Source organism: Aplidium turbinatum, chromosome 10 (assembly GCF_918807975.1).
Source record: "Aplidium turbinatum chromosome 10, kaAplTurb1.1, whole genome shotgun sequence".
NCBI lineage: Eukaryota > Metazoa > Chordata > Ascidiacea > Aplousobranchia > Polyclinidae > Aplidium > Aplidium turbinatum.
The window spans coordinates 17,592,160-17,611,040 of NC_137481.1; the positions used below are offsets into that span (position 1 = coordinate 17,592,160).

Consider the following 18,881-nt stretch of genomic DNA (forward strand, 5'->3'; position numbering starts at 1 on the left):
AATTTGCGAGAAGAAGTTGACCGAGATCAGTGATCTTGTGACCTGTGAGGAGTTGAAAGTGAAAGTCCTTGAAGGGGTGAAGCAACGATTTAACAAGTGCTTCAACAACATGAAAGGCGTTATGGCATCATGTCTTTATCCCTCCGCCAAGACGTCCTGGCTACAATTTCTGCACTACTTTTCCACGGATGATGCTGACGCACTGCGAGAAAAAGTCAAGACAGATGTAATTCGACTGTTGCCGGAGACATCAAGCCAGGTTGATACCGAAAAGAGTGACACCAACACCAGTCATGACTCCGAGGATGTATTTTTTGGAGTGTTTGCGCCATCCCGTAAAACGTCGGTGCAGAAGGAAGCAACAATTGTGGACGCTTTTTTTTCGGACAAGAGCAAGTCCTTGAGCCTTTCGAATACCGAGTTAAAACATCTGTTCATTAAATACAACACCCCAATTTCTTCCAGTGCTGCGGTGGAGAGACTTTTCTCTGTTGGAAAAGATGTGCTTGAGCGAAGCGGGCAGGACTTAGTGACTCTCATTTTGAAATGCTCTTGTTTTTGAAAGATGCGTAACAATAAATTTCCCTTAGAATGTGTTTTCTATAACGATGTCAAAATGACAGCGTGAACGAATGATAACATTCGTTTTCAAGGTCATTTTTGCGTCACTAGGGACTTGAGTGTTTCCTAGTGTCATTTCAGACAAAAGTAGCGGAAGAAGTAGCGGTAGCGCGCGCTACTTTGGCCCAAGTAACGGTAGCGGGTAGCGCGCTACTTTTGTAAATTGGTAGCGTGTAACGGTAGCGCGCGCTACTTTGGTCCAAGTAGCGGTAGCGGGTAGCGCGCTACTTTAAAAGTAGCGGGTGCCCACTTCTGCACATATACCTATGAATACTAAGCTACCTTTCACAGTGGGTGCTTGGAACGTCTGTACACTACAAGACAAAAGCAACAATGACCGACCAGAACGTCGCACAGCTTTGGTATGTAAAGAACTTGCACGCTTCAACATCGATGTGGCAGCTCTCAGCGAGACCAGATTTGCTGGAGAGGGTAGTATAAGAGAAAATGGATCTGGCTATACCATCTTTTGGAAAGGAAAGAGCACCGACGAGCCGCGCATTCATGGTGTAGGTTTTGCTATCCGTTCCCAGCTTGTAAACCAACACAATCTTGTCCCAAGTATAATAAATGAACAAATGATGACGATAAGAATTCCACTCACCAAAAAACGCTACCTCACCCTGATCTCAGTCTATGCTCCAACACTCACATCTGAAGGTGAAGACAAGATCTCCTTTTATAACCAGCTCACACATACTATCCAAAAAGTTCCTTATCTAGATAAACTTGTTGTGCTAGGTGACTTCAATGCCAGAGTCGGCAGGGACCATCACATGTGGAAGGGTGTCATAGGCCATCATGGTATTGGGAAATGCAATGCAAACGGAGAACTTCTGCTGGGTCTTTGTGCTGAACAAAATCTAATCGTAACAAACACTCTTTTCCAATTACCTCACCGTCGTAAGACTACATGGAGAAACCCTCGCTCCAAGAAATGGCACACTCTTGACCTTCCATCTAAACCTTCCAGATAACGCCACAGTTGAAGACAAATGGACTACACTCCGAGACGCAATGTCCGCTGCAGCTAAAGCAACATTGGTAACAAACACAAGAAAAAGCAGGACTGGTTTGACGAAAACGACGAAGAAATCACCAACCTTATTGAAAGTAAACGATGTGCACGACTCACTTTTGAAAATAATCCTTCTCCAAGCAACAAACTAAAACATCGACAAGCTGCCACAGCATGCCAAAAAGGAATTCGTAAGGCCCAAAACAAGTGGTGGCAACAGAAAGTTGAAGATCTGCAAAAATATGCCGACCAACGAGATATGCGCAGCTTTTACGCTGCGACGAAAGAAATCTTTGGACCGACTAAAGTCATCAGTGGGGGGTCTAAAAGACGCAGCTGGCTCAAACATTATCACTGACACCGAAAGAATCAGTGATCGTTGGAAGTCGCATTTTGCAACACTGTTAAATAACCACTCATCTCCTCACAGTGACCTTCTCCGCAATACTCCACAATATCCCACCCGCGATTGGATGTTCACACCACCTACACTGAATGAACTCAATAAGGCTATCAAACACATGAAGAAAAACAAAGCTCCGGGACCAGAAAACATTCCGCTAGAGTTTGTTCTTTACGGAGGACCCCAGGTAAAGGACCGCCTAATGCAGCTGATTGTTATAATATGGGAAACAAAAACACTCCCAAGCGACTTTAGAGATGCGAACATAGTTACAGTGTTTAAGAAAGGAGATAGAGAAGATTGTAACAACTACCGTGGTATCTCACTCCTCAGCATCACTAGCAAGATCTTTGCCCGCATTCTCCTTGATCGTCTTATCACTCTAGCTGAGGACGTACTCTCAGAGTCCCAATGTGGCTTTAGACCTTCTCGCGGCGCTGTAGATATGATCTTTTGTGCTCGACAACTCCAAGAAAAATGTCAAGAACAACAACAACCTCTTTCATTTATCTTTTGGGACCTGAAGAAGGCATTTGATAAAGTTCCTCGACCTGCTATGTAGTCTGTTCTTGCTCGATTTGGATGCCCTGACGACTTTATTACCCTGATCCGTGCTCTTCATGATGGCATGCTTGGCAGAGTCTGTTACCAAAACACCCTCTCCGACCCATTCCCCGTTACAGGTGGACTCAAACAAGGATGCGTTCTTGCACCTACATGTTTTTCACTATATGTGGCTGCAATGCTAAACGAGGTCCCACAAACCTCTCCTGGTATCAACATGCGCTGTCGCATGGACGGAGGGCTCTTCAATCTTGCTCGCTTCCGTGCTAAGTCGAAAACCTCTGCTCATACAATTCATGAGTTACAGTTTGCCGATGACAATGCCACACCTGTTCGTACTCCTGATGACCTCCAAACGATAGCCACCATCTACAACAACTCTTATGAGCACTTTGGAATGGAAGTTAACACTGATAAAACTATAGGATACTCAACCAAACGCCACCTGACCACACCTCCCCAGAGATCAATATTAACGAAAGACCTTTAGGTGAAGTAGACTACTTCTCTTACCTTGGTAGCATACTTTCAACAGCACCAACATGTGCAAAGGATATTGAACAACGTATAAAAGCAGCTCACTGTGCCTATGGAAGACTTAACCATCGTGTTTTCCACAACCATGTTATATCTATCCGCACAAAAATTATGGTCTTCCGGGCAGTCGTTCTATCTACCCTTCTCTATGCTTGTGAAACTTGGACATTATACCGCCGTGACATCAAACGTCTTGAAAATTTCCAGCAGAGAAAACTGAGGCAAATGCTATAGGTACTCGTTGGGAAGATTATCTAACCAACGATGCAATCCTTGATCGCGCTAGGCTGCCCAGTTTAGAAGCCACCATATTGCAACACCGCCTTCGCTGGACAGGGCATGTCATACGAATGGACCCAACGAGGCTTCCACGAATAATGCTTTATGGTGAACTAGAGACAGGAAAAAAACCCCCCGGAAGACCAAAAATGAGATACAAAGATCAGCTGAAAGTCTCCCTCAACCATGCCAACATTGATCTGGATTCATGGAAACTACTCGCTAGTGACAGATCACTTTGGAGAAAAAGAATTAGAGAAGGCACGGAAATTTTTGAAAAAAACAGGATACAAAAAGCCCAAGAAAAACGAAACACTAGGAAAGAAAAGCTAAAACTACCACGTCCCCCACACTCCATAAAATGTGACTTTTGACAACGTCTATTCCAGCATAGACTGGGCCTCCAAAGCCACATACGACATCACCATCCAAAACCAAATTCAATTTGAAGACAAAACCAATGCTCGGACACGAGCTGGAGCCGACGACGACGATGTAAGATATCTATGGTTTAAGTCATACTTCGACTGTGAAAACTTGTGATCATGAAATTATGTGCTATAGCAGGTGCCTAAGCTATTCAAACAGGAGGTGTTAGCAGTTTATTATAGGGTGTCATTCAATTAAAGGAAGCGATTAAGTTGTGTGATACACTTCGTTATACGCATTTGATAGGACTTAAGGAAATATGGGTTCGTTTTTATATAAATCAATCAGTGTAACACATAAATTTTGTAGTTTGGATACAAGACAATGTATTAGGACAGACATAAATTAATTTTCGTTTCCAAGACCTGCTTGTGTGCTTCCACCCAACAATGAATTGAAGTGAAAAAATTTAGTTGTGGATTAATACTCATAGAAAGTTGTTGGTTTAAATATACCTTACCTCACTGAAATTAGGTTATAAGTAGATGTGAAAAAATCATTACATAAAGTTAGAGGCATACAGAACGTGTAAAACAATGGATTACTAGAAAACATCTTTCAATGTGATAAAACAGCTTAGTATATCTGTTAGAGGTTACATATTAGGTTAGATATAATTACAAACAGTTTAAGCACTGAGCTTTATAAACCTGAGGAACCCTAACGAAACACCAACATGTTATGAAAGTTCATAAACAACATTGATTAGTTACTTATGCAAGTCAACAAGGAAACTAAAGTGAATCTTAAATTATAACTAAAGTGAGTCTTGTGTTATAAACTTATAAGCTACCAACCCTTGAATAGTAAATTTACGTCGATACTACAAAAGTTTTACTCTTCAAAGCATTTCATCAAAACAATACAACTTCGTGACTTCCTCTGTTTCACAATCTTGTATAGTGGGTCTGGAGTTTGCAAAATGCAACGCATATGTAGCCTACCAATAATACGTTTTTAATAAAACAGCATTAAAACTGATTTATGCAATACAATTTACCATGATTCAAAAAATATTGTGTTGTTACTTCAAAACAGTAAGTTATAGGTAATCATTATCTTTACAGATGAATTGTACTTATGAAATAGGAAGAATATACATAAGTGATCTCTAAATCGCTAAGAATGATAGTGAAATTAAATTTAAGTTGTAGCAGGTAGACAATATAAATCACTTTAAGTAATATGCTTCATAAAACTACCAGTGTAAAATTTTTAGCATCTACAAAGAAAACCATGCGTGTGTTTAACAAAAATAACAGGGGTTGAAAATGTGAAAAAAAAAATACTTGTGACCATAGTATAAACAAGACACTAATCCTTTTTACAATGTTAGCGTGGGATCGATCACGAATCCAACAGCTCAACAATAAAACCTTCAGAACCGAATAGAGGTGAAATCCTAAGTAAACAGTGTTGTCATTTAAAAGTCTCATGTGACGCATCCAAAGTGTTTTATGATTTTTTGATTGAGATTATAAAAACAATATAAGTGTTTGCAAATCATAAGTGTACTTTAAGTTGCTGGAAATACGCTTAAGGTTGCTCGGAGTAAGCTTATGGTTGCTGGGAGTAAGCTTATGGTTGCTGGAAATACCTCATCTTTAAAAAAAAAATGAATAAATAAGCAGATTTATTATACTTGAGAGAAATAAAAAAATTATTTCAACAAACTGTAAACTAAAAGTTTTTGCTCTAAAAACATTGACACGATAAAAATTATAAGAAATTGAAAATGTTAGTTCTGTAACTTACAAAACTGAAAAAATAATTTTTAATAAATCATAAAGTTTTCATTACAAAAACCAAAAAACTAAAAAAATGCTTTTAACAAACTACAAACTTTTAAGTTGTATGATTGAGAAATCAAAAAAAAAAATAACTAGGTGAAAACTTTTAAGTTCCATATTTTACAACTGAAAAATAGTTTTAAAAAACTACAAACTTGTAAGTTCTATAATTTAAAACTGAAAAGCAAAATAGTTTTAACAAATTGTAAACTGAAAGTTTTGCTTTAAAAACATATAGGCCTACACGAAAAATTAATCACAACCTCAAGTTTTATTTTTGTTTGTTTACAAACTGAAAAATATTTTTAACAAATCACAAACTTTTCATTGCACAAACCAACAACTAAAAATATTTTTAACAAGCTACAAACTTCAAAGTTGTATGATTGACAAATAAAAAAATAAAAAATAAATGAACTCACGAGGTGCAAACTTTAAGTTCCATAATTTACAACTGAAAATTAGTTTTAACAAACTACAAACTTATAAGTTCCATAACTAACAAACTGAAAAAAAAAATAGTTTTAACAAATTGTGATCTGAAAGTTTACCTCTGAAAACATACGCACAAAAAATTATTTTAAGTCACAAACTTAAGTTTTCTTTTACAAACTTAAAAAATATTTTCAACAAATTGTAATTTTATTTTTACAAGCTTAAGAAACTACAACAAAATATCACAAGTTTCTGTTGCATAATTTGTAACGTTAAAATCTGTGTTCGGAGATTTGTTGTGTGTTTTTATCATCAGGTGTCATTACGCGATGCAAAATTTATGCTTGCATTCTGCTACAGTTTGCTTTTTTCATGCTTGTCTTAAGGTAACAATGCTTGTCATGCTTGTCTTAAGGTAACAATTTGTGATGTAGATTGCGCTAGGTTTGTCGATTTTTTCTGGTTGTCAGATTGTAGAAGTATATGTTGCAACAATTTGTTCTATAGCTGTTCATTTGGGTGTTCTCATTGCATAAAAGACAACGATGTTTAGCTGTTATTAGCACCATATAAAAAACGTAAAAGTTATTTATGCAAACACAAATAACAAAAGTTACATTGTTTTGAAAAAGTTATTATTCTTACAAGCTTTAGATGACATCACACCAACAAATTTAATTTCCAGGTTAGTTATATTTATCAAAATTACTATCAATGATAAGATACATGGGTTTAAACTGAACAATACCAAAGCAGGAGGTTATTTTGTCTTAATTTAGTGGTTGTGTATGGAGTTGTATCGTCGTGTCATTATCATAGAGTGGTTTAGTTATAATAAGCATCATAAAACAAAATCGTAAATGTTATTCCTGCATGATAAGTCTAAAATTACGTTGTTTTAACCAAGCTATCATTCCAGGTTAGTTACATTTATCAAACGTTACTGTAAAAGTTTAGCTGAAACCACTGTTAAAACGAAACGGAGACCTGGTGAAATAAAAGGTTTACCGAAACCAACATAAACCGAAACGAAGATTAACCGAAAAAATGAAAAAATGCAGTATTTATTACTGTTCAAGATGATTAAATGCAGTATTTATTAGGTTTTTTTGGACAAGTCATAAATTATAATAATTATAACAAACCCTTTGATCATTTGCCTTACAATGAACTAAAACCGATCCACAGATAAAACAAAAAAACTCATCGAAGTACAACGAAATGTTCAATCAACCTAAATATTCGAAACAACAGTGAAACCTCATATACCAATAAAATCACCAAAAGATCCCACCAACCATTGACAAGTTATGAAACTCGAAAGATCCACTCCCCATAAGAATGAAACAGAGTATTCAGAAAGACCTGGAATCAAACCAGTAGACCTATCCACCAGAATCAATAGTAAAAACTCTATTCCTGCAAGCAAACAGCTTCACGAAAAACACATGGCTGCAACCAAACCGATACAAAATTAACAAAACTTTTATAAAATTAACTTAATTAAATCCTACATATTAACCGATCTATAAATTTTACTCTATATACCTAGAACCAAAAGATCTGCAGTTTAAATCAGCAACACTACATTAGTTAATATTTTATGAGATTGATATTTTTATGTTGGTTGAGCAAGAAACATAAATAACGACCTTTATGACCTTCAAGTATGCTTTAGGTATATATAGGACTTGAATTGTAGACAATTATGAACGCCTACAAGATTAAAACGATTACGCGATTAAAACATTCAATGTGCAGTATCATGCAACAGAAGCGATGACACAAAGGTATCCTGTAACGTTAAATAACCGCAAACATAGGTTGTTTCCTTGCTAAAGCGTTTAAAAAATGTAATTAAGCTTTGTAAAACATTACAATCAGATTTAACGTCTAATCGAAATCAACTTGGGGACATGTTTCAGCTTTAATTAGTCCATAACCAACTCAATCTTAAACTTTACTGACATGTTTCGGTACAAATTATTCCATAACCAACTCAATATTAAACTTCTGGATATATTAACTGGCTATGAGTGCATTGCACCAGCTGCTTGCTAGGCTATTCTGAACATATCCACTATTCAGTACAGGAAGCAGGCTGAGTTATGTCATATCTTCATACCGTACATCCACAAGAGAGTTATATTCCTAGCCACCAACAGCTGTGTAGAACCAAACGGCTTAATTGATTAGTATTGACAAAATGAAATTTATGTTTAAAGATCCTTGTTACCAAATACATATTCTACTCTCATGTAGTAACCTACTTGTGTCAAATATAATTGATGTTACAGTAATGAAAATTCATCAAACACTAAACCAAAACCATGCAAAGGTAGCTAACAAAACAATTGTTGCCGAACTTGTGAACAAAAAATTAGTACATGTCCTTGTTGCAGAAAACGCATTTCAAAAACAATCATTGTTTATCGTATTTAATAAAATTAAACCAATACTTTCATAGAGTGATGTCACGCGCCGAATATACCTATATAATATGTCAATACCCACAAGATGTCAATACTTGTCAATACCACTTTTGTCAATACATGAAGCAAATACCAGCCATGATTAACTACTGTCGTTGATTGAACTGTCGATGAGGCGGGTGTCTGCACTGCGGCACCAGGCAAGGGCGCAGTATTTAGCAGTGGAGTGAACCAAAGCCAGGGTTGCAGTGCGCAAGGTGTCAGCACCTGCACCCCAAGTTGTGCCTGCCAAACGTCTCAGCAGGGCGACGCGAGATGTCAGCTTTTTGCGTAGTGACTGTAAATGGTGACGGTATGTGAGTGACCTGTCAAGTGTAACCCCAAGGTATGTTGGTTCTGAGCAGGGCGGCAGAATTTTGCCGTTAACGGTCACTTTCAGGTCACGTTTTGCCTCCCTGTTGTTGAGGTGGAAGGCTGCCGTCACAGTTTTACTTTCGCTGAGCTTCAGTTTCCATTGATGAAGGTATCCAGATGTGGTCATCATGTCTTGGCTCAACGTCGTTTGTAATGATTGCCAGTCTTTTGCAGAGTGCAAGATGGCCAAGTCATCAGCATATGCATATTTGTCAGATGTTGTTGATGGTAGGTCGTGCGTATAGACGTTGAAGAGGAGGAGAGCCAAGACTGATCCCTGTGGGACACCGTTTTTGAGTCACCGCAGTCTACTTGGTTTTCCGCTTCCGGTGGTAAGGGTAAAACTCCTGTTGTGGATGAGTTCCATGATCATTTTGACCATGTGCCTGTCAGGGAGTAGGCGGAGTAGCTTGTAGACTAGGCCACGGTGCCAAACAGTGTCATAGGCTGCTGTTAGGTCGATAAAAACAGCCCCCGCTTTCTTTTTTGCCGAGAAACTCTCCTCAATATCCTGAGTTAGTAGTGTGACTTGGTCTACAGTTGACCTCCCGTGTCGGAAACCAGCTTGTTCTTTGGGAAGCAGTGGGTCAATTATTGGTTCGTCACGGGCGTAGATCAGTCTCTCAAGGATCTTGAAAGGGATGCAGGGCAAGGAAATGGGGCGATAGCTCTTTGCATCGTCTAGTGGTTTGTTTGGCTTAGGGATCGCGACGACCAGAGATCTTCTCCATACTTTAGAAGTCTTGAGGCGGCGCAGGCAGGACGACAGGAAATTGCATAACCAGGACTTCAGAGCATAACCAGCGTGCATGATAAGCTCTGGACATATCTTATCTGGACCAGGGGCCTTACCAGGTTTTAGGTGCTTGAGGGCAGCATTGAGTTCGCTCCGTAAGAAGGAGCTAGAAATGCTCTCCTGGTCGGGTGCATTGATCTTCCAAAGCTTTGTCACTTCTTTGGTAACAAACCGGTCGGAGGTACGATCACACGGCTTATATGTCCCATTTTTTATTACCTGCAATGCGATCTTATTAGCAGGAATGGGACATTGTCGGGGTGATTGTCTTGATCGTCCCGTAAGATTATTGAGTGTGCTCCACGCTGTACGGCTTGAGTGCGAGATATCGATAGATTGGATGGTCTCTGTCCAGCGTTCTTTTCTTTTTGCATCGAATCTTTCCAGAAGAGCCTTGGCGGCTGAGGGTGTTGTTTGACCATCTGAAGAGCTAACAAAAGATTGGTAGAAGCGCTCGCACTCTGCATCCCAGCACAGAGTGTAGTTACGTCTACGACCGTGAGGAATGGCTTGTTTGGCACATGTTAAGATTGTGTTGCAAAAGTCCTGGTAAACCTCGTCCACTTTGTGACAGTTAGGTGGAGGTAACTCATTTGTGAACTTGTTGGTAAGGAGGCTAAAGCGATTCCAGTCGGCTTTACGGAAGTTCCACCGCTTGACTGGTTCACTCGGAATTGGTGTCTTGAGCGGTATTGCGGTAATGAGAGAAGGTCGGTGCTGGGAACGAGGGAGCCTCTGTAGCACACGTATGTCCGGAAGCTGATTGTCTTTGCCAGTGCTAGCAAAGGCCATGTCTGGGTTTGTTCCAGTGCCCCATCGCCCGGATGTGAAGCTGGCTTCGTCTTTGGGGTTGTACAGTGGGGCATAATTGTTATTTGATGCCCAGTTAGCCAGACATGCACCAGAAGGACTGGTGATGCGCTATCCCCAGTCGACGTGCTGGCAATTAAAATCGCCAGCATAGAGGCAGGGGTGGGGGTACACTGGGATGGCCGTCGGAGTGAATGGCGAGGGAGGTGGCTTGTAGATGTTTACGATTTTGTAGCCGTTGACGTCCACAATTAGTCATTCAATCTCTGAGTCTGAAGGGGATTGTTCAACCAGTCTCCAGTTCAGCTTCTCGTGGACAAATGTGGCTAAGCCATGTGTCCTGCTTAGGATTGACCCAGCTAGTGAGTAATTTGGGATCACTAGCCTGTCTGCGCTGTGGCAGTGGGTCTCCTGGAGGATGATGATAAGGGCCTTTTGTTGTTGAGCTACTCTTTGTACGACATCGATTTTAGCAGTCGTAAGGCCTTCAGCGTAAAGCTGTAAGATGTTGGGACTTTTGGCTTCTTTCTTCGTTCTCTGGGGCCGAGGGTTTATCCTTTTACCACCCCAGAGACGTCCTGATGTGTCTCTGTTTGTTGTCATTAGCCTGTTTTGTGCAGTTACCAGGACTCACCGCGAGGAGGTTGACAACATGAGTCCCTTTACTATAGTGAACTAGTTTAACTTAAATTTATTTCCTAGTGTTTCTGTAATTTTCCATGTAAACTGCTCCCGAAGTAGCCTAAATAGAAAAAAGGGAACAGAAAATAAAATGATTTGTTCGCATTTGGCGAGAGCTCAGTTAGACCAGTTCAGCTCTCAGAAAACATTAAATTGATTGTTTACTTAAAATGTAATAATTTGTGATAATGTTTTACTGTTCTGCAATTTCACTATTCTGTAATGTTTAAATTAAATTTGTGTTATAGACCTACAATATTATATGAACACCTTCTGATAACTTAAAATTATAGTTCGAATAACAATTGTGTGGAAATTAGTTCATGGAGTCAGATAGCTAAATTAGATAGTTAGATAGAATATTTATCAGGTAGTCAGACAGCCTTAATCTTAATTCAAAATATAAACAAACATTAGACCTTAAATAACAGTAGACCTAAAATAAATGTAACCACACCTGTTATTACTATGAGACTATACGATGACATATTCTCACAAATCAAATGTGACCGGCTTTTGTATAATAACTAATAGCCTGTGACGCCCACATGTCGCCTAGAGCGCACATTTGAATCTTGTATAGTTCGATTAGCGTAATTTACTTAAGTTGACTTATTCGGGGTTTGAGTTCTTTATTCAAATTGTTCGTGAGTCCTGATTATTGCCCTGGCTTACCTTTTCTGGACAAGGCTACAACACATATTATATTATACATTGGTTATAATTATTTTAATACATTGAAATAGTCTGACACAAAGTAGTTAGGACCAGCCATATAAGCATGTGTCGATGCCTGCCGCGCATCTGAGCTGGTCTAGATGAAAATCCAACTTAACCCAACTAAATCCAACTTAACCCAATTAAATCCAACTAACTTCTGGCAAGCAAACACCTGCTTATATGTCTGGTTCAGCCATGAAAACACTCGATTTTGTCCACATAGACACTTTTTCGACCAATCAGATAATTCAGCTGCTACAGTTTATATATATGTTATCATTCTGAAATTCAGTAATTTTATCCGACGCTGTCATAACATCCTGTGGTGAATCGTGTATGGTCCGATGTGTTTACGGAAGCTTCGACATATATAAAACGACCCAACATTTCAAACACGATATCGCCGATTCATTGTAAAATTCCGATAAAAGATCGGGGGGGAAATAACAACACTGTGTTTTTAGGTAGCGCCTAGAACATCACATAACTAAGGCGAAAGAGAAAATTGAATTGTTTGTTTGTTTTATTATCTTTATCCTGCATTGCGGGAAAGCGGACTTGAGCGCTATGCATCGGTGTACGCCTTCCGACGTACACCTGACCCACGCTGCAGCCGACTGCAATGTCTGTTTTCGGTTGTCTACTCTACTTATGACTTAAATTTGGTACTACCCATTACTCGAAATCGATCACTGGGTAAAGGCAATTATCGTAAAGTTTCTTGCCCAGAGAAACAACAGCAAGTGCGGGTGGCTGGAGTCGAACATGCAGGCTCTCGACTGCGAGCCCAACGCGCTAACCACTCGGCCACTGCAGCCGACTGTCTTTGTCTTGAGTCCTGTCTTTGTCATGAGTTACCAAGGGGGGGTGGGGGGAGACTTGTATACCTGGGACTGGTATATAAGTCCCCCTCACCCCCCTTGGTAACTCATGACAAAGACAGGACTCAATTTAATTTTCTTTTTCGCCTTAGTTGTGTGATGTTCTAGGTTTTTCCGTGTTTTTACAGTCTTTGGGCCACGCTTCGCATGTATTTCCACAGCATCAATAATATTTTCAGGGAACCATTTGTTTATGAAATACCAAGCTGTTTAGATACTGTGAGTCTTGTAGCCTATAGTCTTTACCAAATCCAGTTACATCAAATTGTGAAATAGGCTGAGACTGAGTATCTGAAGATATGGGGTTGTTACACAATACCCCACCTAGAATCTACGTCGACGCTAGAGCGGGAAGGTTGCAAGACCCTGGCGCGATAGTGCCGGCGGTAATTCAATTCTTAAATCATCATCATTAATGCCATAAGGTAACAGTTGAGTTAGTATCTTTTGAGAAGTTTCGTGCTTCGATAAGTCGTCGATGATTCCGTACATTTGCAAAGTTTGTGGACCTGCATGAGGGATTGCGATCCGCACTGATTGAAGCGTCGCTGATCATTTTGTCATACTGCACCCTCTTGTAGTGTTGATTGAAAACAAAATATCTTTAGCTAAAGCTGACTGCAGAGGATATGCAGTGATTGTAGAAGTCCGTAAATCGGTAACATTAGTGTTGTTACAGTCGATTAGGAGGTCCTTGATGGCTGCGATAAAACCGTGGATAGGCTGTTTCTGTAATACATATCTCTAGGCCTAGGCGATTTTAGGTTACAATAATCATGATATACAGTACCTATTTGATTACGAGTTGGTTAATACAATAACAAAGGGAAATACAAGATCTCAATCTCATGTATCATTAGGGGTCTGATGCGCGGCTAGCATCGATTCGGCTGGCTCAACCGGGCGGTAGATGAAAAGTGACGTTGCGGTAATGAAGAGCGGTAGCGTATGGCTGAAACCAATGTAGTCATGGTGATTTTAAACAGCCATACTGTCCAGACCACGCCCCAAACTAAAGCTATAATTAATAAAACTGACAATAAAGCATTGACGACGGGTGACGTGATGGACGATAATAAACGTAGAGACAAATGTTTAATTGCTGTATCTGCATTTCCGGTCAAGGATGAGGTGGAAATCGTGTTTTGATTAGTGCGAGGGAATAGATTTTGAATTTGGTCATGCAAGGCTCTGGTTTTGCATAACACATTATAAACTTCTCCCATATCTTCTAAGGGATAAGTTACGGTAGGTAAGGCTGAAGTAAGTTCTGAGTAGTCAAATGAATAAATTTCACCGTTTACATATTTGAGAGAAGGAGAAAGAAGAGTTACTTTGGAGTCTGTACCTGCTAATGTATAATTGTGATAAGTATAAAATCTATCATTTATTTTGAAAGTGTATGTTCTATCGGAGTGGTAATTTTCATAAAACTCAGTTTGTAAATAAGCGTTGCCATCCTGTGGTGATACCTTAAGTTGATGAATTCCTTTATTGAGTTTAGAAAAGACATGCTTTTCATGAAAGTTGTTTGCGAAATCATGCAAGTATGGTAAGCTGTAACGATCAGGTTGAGTTTGGTTGTTTAAGGCTCTGTAATCTACTACCAGTCTGTACTGATCTGCTCATTTTTGGCAATTAATAAAACTGCTGACGAATATGGACTATTAGAAGGCCTTATCACTCCTAAATCTAGAAGTTTATTGATTTCTAGTAATAGAGCTGTCATCTTTTCAGATAATAATCTAATTAGCTTACCTCGTCTTGGTTGACCTGTGGTCAAGGTATAATGAAATACGTTAGGTAGGTTACCTATAACGCGCGTCGAGTAAGTTGATATGTCAAACACCTTAAAGTGCCCCTGACAGGTTGGATCCAAGTATAGTAACTTTTTAAAGCATTTCCTAGCGCAGAATTACACTTTGCAAACTTTTTAATCTTAACCTCGTAGCTCGACTGGTTAGGGCGTAATTTAATCAAACGACTGCTCCTCAGCGCCACCACAAGCGAAACTCCATATTTCACTGCTCTGAGACGACTTTGGTGGTATTACGTCATCCTAAGTGGACGTCGTTAGCAACGGATGAAACAAACGCTTCCTAGATGTAATTGGTGGATCACAGTTTGGTCGGAGTTGGTACAAGCGGTTGCTTTTTTCGAAGATTTATTGGTGTCTGCAGTTTAATCAAACTGTACTGGATACGTTCCTACAAAACCTAAAATATACTTGAAGTGAAAAATGAAGAAATCGTACGAATCATCATTCATATTTAATTCATCATCACTATTCAGAAATAAATAAAAGTTCTCTCTCTCTCTCATAATATGCCTTCAGTTGGCCATTGAAATCCTGTGTAACGGTCATCTGGATCTGGAAAATTGTTTCGGATTCGCCAAACAATGCATGACGGCATCACAATCCGATTGTTGCTTCCGAGAGCATCACCTTGTAGTATACACTCCAACACATGCCTGTAGGCATTTTTACTTGAGTGGTATTAACAAAATCATCTTCAGTGAAGTGAAGAGAACATAATACGACTAGTTTTGTATGGCCCATCCCACTTTCGAACACTTGAAGAAAACTTTGACCATTTTCTTCTCAGTACCTTGTTTTGTAGGAAAGTGGGAAAAGAAAGCACACGGTCTTTGTCACTGACAATGTCACATAAACAGCAATTTGTAGGCATTGCCTCAACCATAAATTAAAGGTACTGTTTGTGAGATACTATTGTTATACTGCAAAAGGCTATAACCAGATTAGGACAAATAAAAAAGTATGAAAATTGTAGCCCTATGAAACTGCAATTTCAATTGAATTGAGATGCTGTTTGATAAAAGTAAACTCAACCTATTTGATCGAAACCTGATAGTAATAATAAGTTCACTTTTTCCCTTCGGTAATTCTTAATTTGCACCTGTTTTAGACCAACAGAGCCCCACACATTCACGTTTTGCAGTAGCCGTACCATACTTTACCAAGTCATCACAGAGAAAGAATGTATCCTTCCCGCTTACTGTGACGTCACAGCGGTGTTGCCGTTTTTATTTTCGCAATTGAATGAGTGCCAGATTCGCCGATGTCAACGAAAGTTTGCAAGCGTGTAACTTAGTAGCCTGTTGATATTTTTTACGATTTGCTGGTCAGGGAAGTTTGTTAGTGTCATCTTTTTGGTATCTTAAGTAAATTTAGCGAATTTATTTACCTGTCAGAGGCACTTTAAAGAATCGCTGTGCGATTGTTGAGAAAGGGTAACTCCCTCCTGATTGCCCATTCAGGAGAGTCGCAACCGTAGGGCATTGAGGTTGCGCTTTGTGGGAGTCCGGCGCCGGTTGACAAGAGTGTTGACTAATGAGGCGTTTTTGTTTAGCATCTACGAGTAAGTTGTAGTGAGACAGCAGATCGTTACCTATAATGGAGCATGGTAGATTGGTAGCAAGATAAAACTCCCATTGCAGTTTGAAGGGAAGTCCTAAACATATTGTGAGCTGCTGTTTGCCATAGACAGGGATTTTTGCATTATTAGCCGCCCTAAAGTTGGACGTTATAAGTAGTATTATAAAGAACTCTCAAACTTCAGATTAAAGATTTGCAAGCTAAGATTAACAATTTCTTTAAAGTCACCTCGCCGAAAATCAACGTCAATGAGAAAAGAAGTCTACAGAAATACAGAACAGCACAGAAAAATAACTTTATTAACAAATTTAACTGGCTTAGGAATAAACAAGAACAAACCCGGATAAATATGCAATGTCAAAGCAACTATCATTATCGTAAAAACAAAAAAAGCACATCTCGATATCGCCAAAGAAAAATCCAAAAAAAGAAACAGCACAAGGTTAGAGACGCAGACGCTATAATTCTAAATAAATCCAACTATGCACTTACTGAGGATGAAAAGATAGTATTAACTTATGGTTTGAAATTTGCGCCAACACCTAAATGAAATGAAACAACCAAACAATCAGAATGGTACAACATGCAACAACACATCCGTAGAATTGAGTGGGAAAATGTTTTTAAATCTGATAACGATGATGACGAAAGCTTTAAAAATGGACTACCAGACAAACTAAAAATTCCTAAAACATCTAGAGTAGACCCAACCGAGAAGTTTTGGACGAAGAAACCACCACCTACACTGAAATGGTCACGTCTAAACTACGCAATGCAGAAAAAAAAATTCGAAAAAACTATTTCACTAAAAATAATCTAACGCACTCAGAAAAAAATGCCCTATGCCACCTTAAAACTTTAGTCAGAGACAGAAAAATTGTCATTTGTCGTGCAGACAAAGACGGAAAAACAATCATCATGAACTATTCGGATTATGATCTAATAATGAAAAAGGAACTACAGAAATTTCACGAGATAAAAACGTTGAATAAAAGCAATATCAATAAACATATGAATGAAGTTAGAGAAGATGGTGAAAATTTGATGAAGAAATTACATGCAACAGGTATTTTGGACGACAAACTTTTATTGCATACCGTGGGGATTCAACATTCACCATCAGGATACCATAGAAAATCTGAACCTACAGCTAAATACTTTTGCAATAACTCCGCAGCTTATGCATACTCTTTGTTAAAACTCACAAACTAAACGAAGAAGTCTTAAAAACAACAACAATCTCTGAAGTTGCGATCAGACTATTACAATCTGCCGGCAACATCACCACTTCCAGAATTACTGCTTTCTTCGAACATATGCTCCAACCAATCAGTGTTAACTTCTGTAAGACAGAAATTGATGAATACTGCAGGGACAGCAAGGATTAAATTACAAAACTCATTAGTTGGAAGTCAAGTCCAAAAACATTTCTCAATAACAATGATAACAAACTGCACCTCGTAGCAGCTGATGTAGAATAGGGTGGAGTGAATTTCACTTAATGTTTTGGATTTTGATTTAAGGTGCTGTAATGTTGTCTTCGGGCCTAAAAATAACCCCGAACATAATTTTGGTTCACCTACCCCTAAATTGACCCTCCTACCTGAGGTCAAAGGTCACGCGAGGTCAAAATTGCTCTATCTCCACTTCTACTGGTGCTAGAAATCTGTTTAATGGCTTAAAAGATTCAGAAGACCCATATTTCTATCTGTTCTAAGAGAACTTTTTCTTCTATTGTTAGTAGAATTTGAAATATAGTTTTGTGGTATTTTTGCTTATACAACATTACAGTTAACGAACTTCAACAGCTAAAATAGTAAATTTCAGCAATTGGTTGGATTGTTGTTTGAGAATAAGTGTATTGAACATCGAAATATTCTTATCTGTAGTATTGATGAGGAACTGAAGTTTGAACTAAGTATGTAATTAATGTTTTGATGCATTTAAGATGACATTTCAATGGTTGAAAGGCATGCAATTATTGAGAGAGAGATACCGTACACTATGATACAGTTTTTTGCCAACAAGTCACATTACGCACAATAATAAAATTATTACACAAACAATCAAAATTTAAATTGAGCATGAACTAACCAGCAACAACGGGAAAGCTGCGAAGGGACCACCGACAGGTGTCAGCAGTAAAATTGCTTTTTAGTGTTGAAAGAGGTCATCAACTTCCGGGATTTGATCTTTTTGCGGATCACACCATCCCAGGCATCTTTCGAACCTAACCACATGCATGGAAGTTTCTGTTACGAGCTTCACATGACGCTCTACAGCTTGATTGTGGCATGTTCATTTGTGTGGGTGATCAAGTTCAAGCTTGTTTGTTTTGAAATTTTATATTGCATCATCATTTATGACTTTGGTTGCGGGAGGTTCTGTGACATGAATTTCATCAAAATTGACCATGTTGTGGTGGGAGAACTCGGCGTTGATATTGATCTCCAGTGTGATAAATTTTTGAAGTTACTCTCCTCTCTGCAATAGATTTCGCCTTTGCACTTTCATCATCTGGGGTCATTTCAACATCTTTGCTTCTGGGTAGCGATAGCACAATATTGACAGCTTGTGATCGAATTGTATCATCATCGTCAGCCATCATCGAAAGAAAAATGTTTTTGGGGTGAGCTGAGAAGCCATTACGTATCAAAGTTTTTGATGCAATGTC

General features: G+C 38.9%; 1 protein-coding gene across 1 annotated transcript; it reads left to right on the top strand.

Moving 5' to 3' along the window:
- Nucleotides 1-887: 887 nt before the first annotated feature.
- LOC145779015 (protein CFDP2-like) lies at nucleotides 888-1,598 on the top strand. Its single transcript, XM_082590597.1, has one exon. The coding sequence runs from the start codon at nucleotides 888-890 to the stop codon at nucleotides 1,596-1,598; it is 711 nt and encodes a 236-aa protein (XP_082446723.1).
- The last annotated feature ends 17,283 nt before the right edge of the window (nucleotides 1,599-18,881 follow it).

Excerpts from the sequence above, each read along its gene's own strand:
- LOC145779015 (XM_082590597.1), top strand. The coding sequence starts at position 888 with ATGAATACTAAGCTACCTTTCACAGTGGGTGCTTGGAACGTCTGTACA.